Raw genomic sequence first — 12,167 nt, 5'->3', positions numbered from 1 at the left:
ATTTATTGGTTTTTTATGTTTCATGAAAAATTTGTCTAAAAAAGAACGGTACTATATTATTAGAAGAGTTTTATTGACTCAGACTATGTAAATAGATTTAATCAGCTAGTAATTTTTCCCGTTTTTATTATATTTAGCCGAAGATCTTAAAAGAGTTTTCTTTATTCTATAGTATATAATGGACCATGAATTCAAAAAAAATATATTGTTTCGGCATCGAAAATTAGAACATTTTCAAAAATAATAGTCAACATTTCATTAGATATTTAAAAGTTTCATATATTTGTTTAGAAGACTGACAAACGAACATACATATAGATTTCTACAAATTGAACTGCAAAGTTTTAAAAAAGTTTTAATGAAGTCGGTTTGCCCTAAACTAGTTTTTTTTTTTTTTCACTTCTACCAAAGAACAATCGAAATTATATGTATACCATGATGCACAAAATCAATTTTAATCCTCTTTGTCACAATTATTTTTCCCCAGTCATCAGTTCTGTCAACCATTAATCAGTAAAAATTGCTATACAAGAATAGGGGTTCAAAAACTGATATAAATGATATCCAATAATTTTTACGCTTAGTTTTACATATAAATAGAAATCAAAACAATTCAAAATAATATATTATTACAAGAATTATTTTTGTCCTAAATGTTTTGCCTAGAAAAGTGCTACCATACTCATCATAATTGCTGATCATAAAGCAGAAGTGCAACTCGGTGAATTGTACCGTTAAAAGCATTAAATAAGTGAAAATGTATGAAAAGGGTATTAGCCAGCTAAATCTATTTTTATAACTATTAATAAACTAAACGAAATGCTATGAGATAGCAAACAACATAAATCTTTTTCATGATCACTGATGCACTGTATCTGAATAACTAGTCAGTGCAACAACTGTCATTATTCCAAAACAAATAACAATACCACTTTTGCTAATAATAAAGGTAAAACAAATGCCCAACAATTTATAATGGAAAATAACGCAAAAATGTTATAAATGAAGGAGGCTTGTGAAATCAAATTAAAAAAATTAAATTTACTATATCAAATTAAATTTTCAACAACAAATCTTAACATAATGTATTTTTGATTGTTAAATCAATGAAAATTTTCACTAAATTTCGTATGGCAAATATAAGTCTAACAGTTTGTTGTTTAGAATGAGACATATAAAGAATGTTAAAGGGATTAGTTTTTGAAACTAAGAATTAAAAATATCGAAAAAATAAATATGCATACTGGAATATGAGGATTCCAAAACATACTGGAATAAACATTAAATATTTGGAATAGGAATTAAAAAAATACTTTTAAAATAACTAATTAGTTATACAAATGATATAAGTTTAAAGAGATGAAGAATGAGGATTAAGCTAAACAAGGTTTTATGTATTTGATTATTGACGCTACTTGTGGATATCCTTCCTGACTTCCATCTTATTGGTTTTCTTGTACGATTTAACCAACTCATTCATTTCATCTATATTTTTAGCTTCTACCAATACATGTCAACATCTCTGCAGACAATTTTGTGAGAACGATTTTCTTGCCAACAACCAGATGGATACAGAACTTGAGCTTGTTCCTATTGTCAACTCTCGTCCATGTACACCTGCGCGCATATATTTATATTTGTAGGTGCATTATAAGTTCATCCACGTGAAAATGAATGCTTCTGTTTGGATGTTACTGGAGGATTTGTTATCTGCGGTATCTATTCTCATACTGTTTATCATATTCATAAGTGATCACGCACCTTAGGTGCGCTAACCTTTGTACATGCTTGACGGATGTTGATTATGAAATGATTAGTTTATTGTGTTACCGTCCAGTAATATTCTTATTCACAAAGTTTGCGTGTGGAAACCAAGTCTCAACTTTGACAGTGATTACTTTAGTATTATTAGCAGTGAGTTAATTTGTTTAAAAGAGTAGGTGAAGGAAGAAGAAATTTTTTAATAATATTATTAAGGATATTTCATCAACGATTATTCCTGTTGATTATGCTTGATGAAGGGATGAAGTTATCACTTTCTGTTTCAAAATACCGGCTTTATTACAATTGGTAAGTAAATTGATAAACCTATTTCTATCACTTTTTAATGTTTTAAAATTTCCTTTTTTACAGTAAAATAAACAACGAACTGTTTCAACAAGTAGCATATTATGAAATCAATAATATTCGGATATGAAATTAATTAACCCTGCTGAACTGGTCAACCAGTTTTAAATTGAGGTTTAATATCAGTTCACCAAATTGCATAATAGCAATCGTTTCATTAGAAATCTTTTGAAAATCGGAAGTAAAAATGATATCAAGTAGATAAAAAGGATATATAATGAAATTTGGAAAGATTTCTTCGATGATACTATGTACTGTTCACTTTGTAAAGTTTCTTTGCTTTTCATCGCGAAGTGGCCCACTCACTTTCATAGTTTGTTGAAAAGAAACTGCAAATACAATCGCGACATATCATTTTAAATCATTTTCACTTTTTACTTCATTTTACTAAAATAATTTATCAAATCTCTCGATAATTTTCGGAATTTTCGGATGACTTCATGTGAAAACAAAAACAACCACATACCTAATTTTTCAAATAGTCAAATTTGTCTTGCTCTTACTGCATTGCTTTTAATACTTAGACGCTTCCGGGACAGCTAATTCAATTTGTTTTGATTTGGACAAATTTCCGTAGTTTGAGATTTATCAATAGGATTAATATTTGCGAGTCTATTTTCTTTAAAGTTATTTTTTTGTCTTGTAAAGAAATACTGTTGTAATTTATTTTTGATTCTGTAAGTAGATAACTGCATGATTTCCTCATAAGATTAAAAAATATCTAATACGTATCTACGTCATTTGTTATTGAAATATAGAATAACAAGTATGATGGATATTTGGTACATCGGTATTAAAAATTTCTCACAAATATTTCAAAAATAAAGTAGTAAATTTTGTTTTGCCGAAATAAAAATTATTGATATGTTTAATAATACGTTGTAACTAACTGAGTTTGTATGCTTGAGATAACTTAAACAATATCTTTACCAGTGCCCAAAAATGGAAGAAATTATAAGAGAAACGGTCAAATAATTCTAATGAATGAAAGTGACTGAATGCAAAATTAATTGGAATCTTTGCAAAATTTATGTTAAATCATATTATGCAGTGCTCTTCTGATATAGCAGTATAGTACTGTGTCTAATGCTCTCTTGTATGAAGGATAGATGATTGAGAAAGGTGAATGCTGGCAGGTGAAATTGGTTGGATAATGACGGGAGGCAGACGATACACATGATATATGCAAGTTTGTACAGCTCTCTCCCTACAGATGCTATTGACCACATTTATTGTTTGTTCACTTAACTATGTTTACTTAACTGCATTTTTTTAACTAGGAAAATATTTTTTCATCCTCTCACCAATTTTACTTCAGTCTTTCAAAAAGAAAAAAATTTTTGCTCTTAATTTTTTGCTTTCCAAAAGGCAGTTTAGGATAAGTACTCTACGCAATACTAAATGAACAGTCCAAACTTATCCTTTTTTTAACATGCACTATTCCGAGAAACCAGTATTTGAAACTACGTATATAGCCTGGAATCCTCTCGCGATAGATGATACAAGAAAACTTGTGAAAACAAATACGTTTTGTATAGTCATGGTTAAATTGCATCCCACATATAAAGTTAGTATGGACTTGCTTATGAACGAGCAAAATTGAATTTGAATTGCTGTAAATCAAAAAATACAGCTTTCATTCCCTTCATGAGTGGTTTTAGGTTTTTTCCTCATTTATAGTGCTACTAAGGAAAAGAGACTTAGTTCATTAACAAACTCTAATTATTATAAATTCCAAATTGAAAGAAATATTTTAATTCCCGGAATTCTATATCAAACCGGTCACTTGGTGTAATCGTAGCTTAAAAAGTACGTGTTTGAACTTTAACATTAGTTGATGGTTATCAGTTTCCATTTAAACAGAAGAATTATGCTTGGCTGTTAGTTGAATATCAAAGTAGATTTCATTTGAAGTAATACATGCGCATCAGAAATAGGAGTGGTCATTAATTTTTTTTATGCTAACCTTTAGAAGCTGCAAATGAAAAAATTTAATAATAATAATAAACAATAATATTATTGATAATAATTGATAAATAATAATACACTAATTATATTTGGTAAAAGTAGTAACTAAGATTTTGGACTCATTCTGTTGGAAACCGTGGATTTCAATATCGCAAAAATCTAAAATATTATATGAGAGTAGAAAATATGAGTAAGAAATATATTCTATGAACTCTTTGCAATACAATGTTTATACCCTAAACTTTTTGTTTCCAAAAAGTAAACTTATGTTTAGATTGTAAATCTTCTATATATTGTTTACACACGGTATCAGCTCCTCATTTAGTTGATCTCACTGTTGTGCCACCACTAACTAGTAATTAGATTTGTTTCTAAACCAGGTCAACAGCTCTTTATTAGACCGATTATTGTAAATCATGTATTTTGTTTATGTATACTGCTTGCTACATAAGGAGGCTACTCATATTAACAGTAGTGTGTTAAACCAGCAGAGTTCAATCACGAGGCAGTTCGACCACAAAAAGGGATTTCGCTACTTCAGTTCTTCTCTAGCAAGTTTATTGTATTATAGCTTCTCTTGATAAACGATTTACTATATTCCTGTATTATCCCACATATTAATGTCTATGTTAAGCGAATCTCCCAGAAATCAATAAACGTCTCCTAAAATGATTTTTTTTTTTTCAAATCTTTCACGACACTCAGTACTTTATGAATATCGCTTTTTTCAAGACCATGATTATATAGGGAGTAGATTTTGTTTTGATGGTTAAGGAAAGAGATATATAACAATGGTTTTTGTTACCGATACATTATCTTGAATTTTTGCAATTTTTAAACTTTTTTCTATACGATTTTGATCGTGAGATTGTGACTACTAAAAAAATTTGGAAATTAATTCTAGTGACTAATGCTTAGCAAAATGACAGTCTCGAACAAACTTTACTACTTTAGTACTTTCTTTAAAAGTGGTAGACCAAACAATAGTGATTGCAATTTTATATATATACGGAAGTAATTTCGTAACCGCACATACAGTTACTGATATAAGAGAAAAGAAGCGATGGATATTGGTAACTGATTAATTTCTTATCATTATCCATTTCTTAGAAGTAATAGTACGTACTAGAAATGGAATCCACTAAAAGTTATTTGTTTTAGTAAAATCAGTTGTTATTTCTCAGCTTAGATGTAAAATTACTGCTTCACCGACTAATAACATATATAAAACATGATTCCAAAAAGATTAATGTGGTGATTCTATTGATAATGATGAAGTAAAATGTTAAAAGTTACTAAATGGCGGATTTCTTCATCTTCTACTAGATTAATAATTCAACTGAAAGTTAACTTTTATATAGTTAAAAACTTTTACTAAAATTTGAAATGCGAAATTGGAGGCCATGAACAATTAAATTAAAGTAGGAAAAGCTGGAAATGACTAGAGACTAATTCTGAATTTAAATGAAATTATGGTTGAGTTTCAAAAGTTTTAGTTTTTTAGCTGAGCAATTACAAGGCTGAATTATCGACTTACCAGAATACATAAAATATGCACGAACAGAAGTCTGCTTCTGAACTACCAAGAAAGCGTACGAAAATAGCGAACTTCTCAGAAAACAATGTTCAGAGATGACTGCTTACAAAAAGTTGGAATGAACAAAAATGAATGAAATATGCGACTGGGAAGTGGAGAGGAAGGGAAGAACAGGTGGTGATGCTATTCCTCTTGCATGCGAACTATCACTGTTTAACGATGAAATATGCTGCTTCCTGGGAAGTGTTATCACCATGCTAGCATTACCCGTTAGAAGTACTGATTTAATTTTCTAACATTTCTAACATAGAATAGATATAAAATTCTAAACTATGAAAAATTTCAACATCAGGAAATGATATTTCATGGTAACTTTAGGGTTATTAAATTGTTGAGGAAACAAGGGTATCAATAATTCGGGAAACCTATTTCTCAAGTTGAAAACAAAGCTGTTTTGTCTACCAAATTATTCCATCTTTATCGAATCTTCAAAATGAAGACACGTTTATGATTTTAGAAATTTTAAAACGAAACAATTCTACTGATTGATTGATAATAACAACTGTACAATGACACGTCAGTGACTGTTTTCATATATACTAATACTTTCAGAAGCTATGCATTAGAAAAGGAGTGGTCTCTATGTAAATTATTTAGTTTACAAATGAAGCTCCATTGATTTAGACGGCGCTGAATCAGCTATAGACTTTGGGCAAGAATTCTTCCTCCAGTATTTCTTTTCTCTCTCAAATCAATAATAAATTTACGGGGAATTTAAAAATGCGATTCTTTGTCTTCAATTTATGGTATAATTCATGTTTCAGCATTTATTTCCGTATCGCACAAATTGGAATTTAATTTTTATTACATTCATTTTTAGGAACCAATGTTTATTGTCCATCAGCTATCGTGATCAGTGACTCAATGAGGCATCATTCAATCAATTATTCAAAATCAATAAAACTGAATAATCAATGTAAAAAAGTTCAAGGCCTTATATATGTCTCATAATATAATCAGAAATAACCTAATTTAAAATTTTCAGGCCATAAAAAACAGAATTTACATTTTTATATTTCGTCCTTTAAAATAGATAAATTATTTTTGTCTGGTCAACAGCAAAAAACATTACCACGGTTGTACAGTTCTCATATTTTACACATTGATAGTATTAATTCAAAAAATTTGGAAAAGCGGTGATTATTTTAGCAAGAAAGGAACGGAACAAAATTTTACAAACAAAACAAACCCTTATGAAATCTTTTTCAGTGGATTTCAAAAAACGATTTTATTATCTTTATAAAATTGGAATTGTTATACAAAAAAAAAAATTACTAATAACAGATACGTGTGCTTGTGGAAACAATCATGAATCGGACGACCAGGAATTTCATTTACGGAAAAAAATGTCTTCAAATTTGTTAGCCTAGAGTTTTTTTTTAAAAAAAAAGATATAAAATATAAACCTTAGTCCTAAAATGCCTATAATAAATAAATAAATGCTACTGATAACATTATACTATGTTACTGCAGCAAGCAAATACAACAGTATGCTTCAAAGCATTAAACTATATCAACGCTTAATCAGTTATTTAGTCACAGCATTCTGCCAAACAGCAACCACAACAACAAGCTAGCAATGCCCATAAACAGCATTTACTCGAGTCGTAGCCTGAACTTCGAGGTGGTGCAGTTGTTTGTCTGAATAATGAAACAGTTACACACACTTCAATCTTTAAAATTTCATTTGTTGAACTAAATGAAAGAAATAAAAGTGTATTAAGCATTTTGAAGTAGTACGATGGAAATGGATGGAACGATTGCAATATGTTTTTTGGCAGAAATGAAATTTTAGGAGAAATGAAAATAATAGGATAGAACAATAAAAATGATATCAAATCAACACATACCAAAATACTTTTAGGTTAGATTTTTGTTAAACTTTAACCAGCCAACATGCACTTCCCATTTAATTTCAGAAATATGTCTTATCACACTTCGAAATCAACCTCGATTATGCATACAAGTGTACACAAGTTATGTATAAATTTGACTGTGTAAAAAATAATGAACAGCAGTGCTTTCTAAATTTTTTTTTTTTTTTTTTGTGGAAATTGAAGAAATTCAATAAACAAACATAATCGTTGGTTGCTGACCATAACCATAACCAAGGGATGGCTGTGGTTGATTCGGATAATACGATTGCTGCGGTTGTGGTGGATAACTATAGCCATGTCCACTATAATTCTGCTGTGGTGGATACTAAAGAAAGGATAATATTGATACAATAATTACACAGTTTAATAATCATCTTATCATTTCAGTTGATCAATTTTTGTTTTATTCCAATTTTTTTTTTTTTCATCACATTGTATTATATTATTTCATTACAGTGTATTACCAATAAGTACCGATAATAATATCATGCATGCTTCACGTTATTGTGTTTTCTTTGGTATTGGAAATATTGAGTAATGTGTGAAGATGAAACATAGGGACATATAAACAAACTAATGTAAAAATGCTTAGAATAAAACTGCTTTGCATTTTTATGGAAGAAAATACATTAACAGCTAAGAAAAAAAAATTAATAGAAAAGGTTGAAAATTCGATCAATTATTGCGAAAAGCTTAATCACTTTTTGTATGCTCATTTTAAAATAATTTTGTAAATCGTAATCATCTAATCTATTCATAGTCAAAAAATCTTTTTTGGAAAATATGCCATGAGCGAATCGGAGATTTTTTAATTTGAATGTTATTGTGTTTCTTTCATCAATCGATTTTTGATTTGTTTTAAAGAAGTTCATAGAAATAATATTATTTCCATAAGTTGACGAAATAGAGTTTTTGAAATCAATTAACCTGCGGTGACTGATAGAATGGTGGCGCTGACATTTCTTTTCACTGATAATCCAATTCACTCTGCAAATTAATTATAAAAACCGTTTAATTTATATAAAAATTATGGAAAGAAAAGTAAGCGGCATATTTCCGACAACTAATAGGAAATAAGTCAGCTAGAATTTGTTTATTATTCAACAAAGTAAACATCTATACTTCACAACTGGATTTCAAAGCAGTGAAGGGCCATCATTCATTGCTGGACAAAAGTAAGTAACCCAGGATGACGACGGAAAAAGATAAGTGAATAATGGCTGGCGGTGATAGATTATTCTGTGCTAGCAATTCAATTCATATCGAAGACAGTGTTTTTATGACCTTAATGACTATGCTAAGATTCTTCGATTCTTCACTAGCAACTGAAAAACTGATGAAAAAAGAGCTTCCACACTGCTATTCAAAAAATTGTTTCTCCATTTAAACGACCATTAAAATAAGACGACTAAGTATTGTTGGAAAATACTATCATTACCATTAAACAAAATAACACAGTAAGATAACCTTAGTTTTTGGCAACTGAACAAAGTAGGAAAAGAAATAGTTGCAAAGTAAGAAGGTAAATTAGATAACAAAGATGCTAATTGTACAGTTTGTACTTCTACGTCAGAAACGACAACGTATATGTCAAGTTTTATCAAGGTGCTCAATTATGCTGACGTTTATGTAGTACTACGTAGTGAAATTTCCCACAGCAGATAGATTAATCAATGAATGTTTTTTGATCGACAGACCCATTGTAACATTGCAACTTGAAAAAGTTCAAGCAATTCATTTCACATGATAGCAAAGTTACATGTTTTCCTTTTTTCCCTTTCGCTTCCCGTAAAAGCCTTATTAATGCTACAGAGTCTACTTTTTTTTAAAAAATGTATTCCTGCTCTTCCCTCCCATTCGCAACCAAAAAACACTTCGTCAACTTTATCGCCTTTGTTTGATGTCTTCTGGAACTGTGTCACTATTTAATGACGTCCTTTGAATGACAAAATTATAAGGTGTTTAAAAAAAATACGAGTCAAGAAATGAATGAGCGTAACATGTTAAAGATTTATTTTTAATTCAAATATATACAAATCAGAGCAAATTTTACAGACTTTAAGTAAACCTTCCCGAGTCTAACAGAAAGGCTGACAAACAAACACATATTTCATTTTTTTCCTGAAAAAAAACACACACATACACAAAAAGGCCAATGAAAATTAACTGGAACGAAACTATCGATGAAAGGCGATCGATTAAAGCGACACAAAATGCATCCACACCTATAGCAACGGCCAGTGTCTTGTGACTCCCGATGAATGACGACTATAGTTTCCAAAGTCAATAATGGAATAGCAACATGGTAAAAATCATATCCCACACTGTCTATCAATATCAAATAACGGATGTATAAACAGTAATCCTCACTAGAGTTTTACGAGTGCTGACGAAGAAGAATGAAGGGAGATGGATGGTGTGTGAAGAAACAAAAATACATATTCATCTATGAATTAAGGTGATAGGTATGTGTGCAGCTGTGATATCAAAATGGTCGGAACTTTTGGAATGTGTTAGGGAATATTCCATTCTCTACTTGTGGAACCGTCTGATTCTAACAATAAAACGAATTGAAAGAGTTAGATGATTCATACTGACAACAATAGACATGCTATTATCAGCACAGATAGGTATTGGTTGTGATCATCGATCTTCCTGACGGGGTAATTTTGCTTTCGGTGATTCATTTCTTTAATATCACTATTCTGGATTAAAAAAAATATATGGAAGCAGATTTTTAAGCAGTTTTTAGGTAGAGATAAGATAAAATTATGTGTAATTCGCCTAGCAAGTAACTCATACTTTTATATGAATAATGTGCTATAGCTGTATATGCAGATTAACTCATAGACAGTGAAGAGAAAAGATGAGTCCTGATTATTTCTCATATCCTTTCGTCACTGCAGTCTGAAATCATTCGATTTTTATGGAATTATATTCCAAACATAGGTTAAACTTATAGAATTAAGTTTATCCCAAAGAATATTGCTATATTGCAGTTTGAACTCTTCTTTCATGAATTTCAAGTATTTTCATTCAGATTTTTTCTTTGGACATTTAGACAATGTAAAAAGAATAGATTAGTTACGAAATTTACCTTGAATATCTCATGAAAGAAAATATGGAATCATAGAAGTTGGATGATATTAAACCATGGAAGATATGATTCATACATTTTAAACAAGCTGAGAAGACAGCGCAATGTTGACGTTGTACGCTTAAAACATTTCCGATCACTGCAAATCTCTGATCTTTTAGACTGATTTATCTCTTCATTTTCAAATGTAGATGTTTAAATGTTTACCGCATTGCAACATCATTGATTGCAGTTGCAAATACAAATTTTGCAACAGTTGATAAATTACTTAAAATCACTCGTACAAACTTACAAACTGGAAGTGACAATTGATAAGCTCATCAAGTCATATTCTTCTTGATACTGATTTCGTTTTGTAAAGGTGAAGCGGTTGAGATCTAGTATTCCGGCAATGAATTTATTAAACTATACCTTGCATACATAATACAGAAAGCCAAGTTATAAGAATAATGCGAAAATGATAGCTAATTTGACATATTTCTGGTTTACCAACAATTAAAACTCTCTGTGCCAACATCGAGTGCAGCAAATCGTTAAGGAAACATTTCTAATTGACTGTTCCACTTTGTCGTGCAAGTAAGGTGCTAAGGTGCCATTCAAAGTTCTTTGAATAAAATTTGTCTCTAAAGCAGCTATTTCCCAATAACGACTAAATTGGAACGATAAAGATTTATAAAAAATCACCCAAATGTTTTTTAATTAAGAGAACATTGTTAACGAATGATAATGATTGACAAGTTTCTTTGAAATCCAGTGCAGTAAAGCTGCATTGCTCAAATAAAGGAAAATAACTCTATATCATTGAAAAAGACATTTGAAATAACAAGAATCCAAGTAGACTTTCAAATTTAAAATGTACAAATTTGCAAAGTACTAGTAACCGTAATAACTTTAAAACAGTTTCTAATTTTCCTTTGAAAGGATTTAGAAGATAAAGCGGTAATAAAGATAAATTTCTTCGAAAGACATAGTAAAGTTATCCAAATTTCTATTGCTAAAGGAAAAGAGAAATCAGTAGTATTTTGATTTACTGAAGAATTGGATAAAATAATCAGGTAGGTTGCTTTTCTTTCAATTACGTAAAAATAGAACGGCACATCTGATATCACTGTTGATTGCCAGGGAAATATAACACTTACATAAAATTTTTTGAGAACTTTTTGACTTATTTTACTCAGATCTGCAAGCACTGAATAGAACCACCTGCTTCAAATAAGTAAAAAAAAAAAGAAAAATAGCAGATTTCGAAAGCTTTTCCGATTAAATTATTTGCTTTACGACACTTATTTCCACCCAGCAAATAAATCTTAAAATTTTCAAAGGAAACAAATCACTAATGACACATTTTGTGTATGCTTATTGTAAAACTAAGGCATGCAAAGACAACGGCGCTCATATTTTTGTGATCGTTCGGTAAGGAAGCACTCAAAATTTCAAGAAAGATCAGAAATTTTGAATTTTTCCCTGACATAATAGCAGAATCGTCTGTAGGTCCTAATTT

At 30.0% G+C, this 12,167-nt stretch overlaps 1 protein-coding gene across 1 annotated transcript; it reads right to left on the bottom strand.

The window, feature by feature from the left end:
- Nucleotides 1–7,224: 7,224 nt before the first annotated feature.
- Bm9195 (Uncharacterized protein) lies at nucleotides 7,225–8,529 on the bottom strand (the record flags this gene model as incomplete). Its single annotated transcript, XM_001898822.1, has 3 exons — nucleotides 7,225–7,333; nucleotides 7,770–7,894; nucleotides 8,497–8,529. The coding sequence occupies 3 exons, from the start codon at nucleotides 8,527–8,529 to the stop codon at nucleotides 7,225–7,227; spliced, it is 267 nt and encodes an 88-aa protein (XP_001898857.1).
- Between the last annotated feature and the right edge of the window lie 3,638 nt (nucleotides 8,530–12,167).

The sequence above is a fragment of the Brugia malayi genome (genome assembly GCF_000002995.4).
Source record: "Brugia malayi strain FR3 genome assembly, contig: Bm_v4_ChrX_scaffold_001, whole genome shotgun sequence".
In the NCBI taxonomy this organism is placed as follows: Eukaryota; Metazoa; Nematoda; class Chromadorea; order Rhabditida; family Onchocercidae; genus Brugia; species Brugia malayi.
This window is presented reverse-complemented; position numbering and strand designations above follow the sequence as displayed.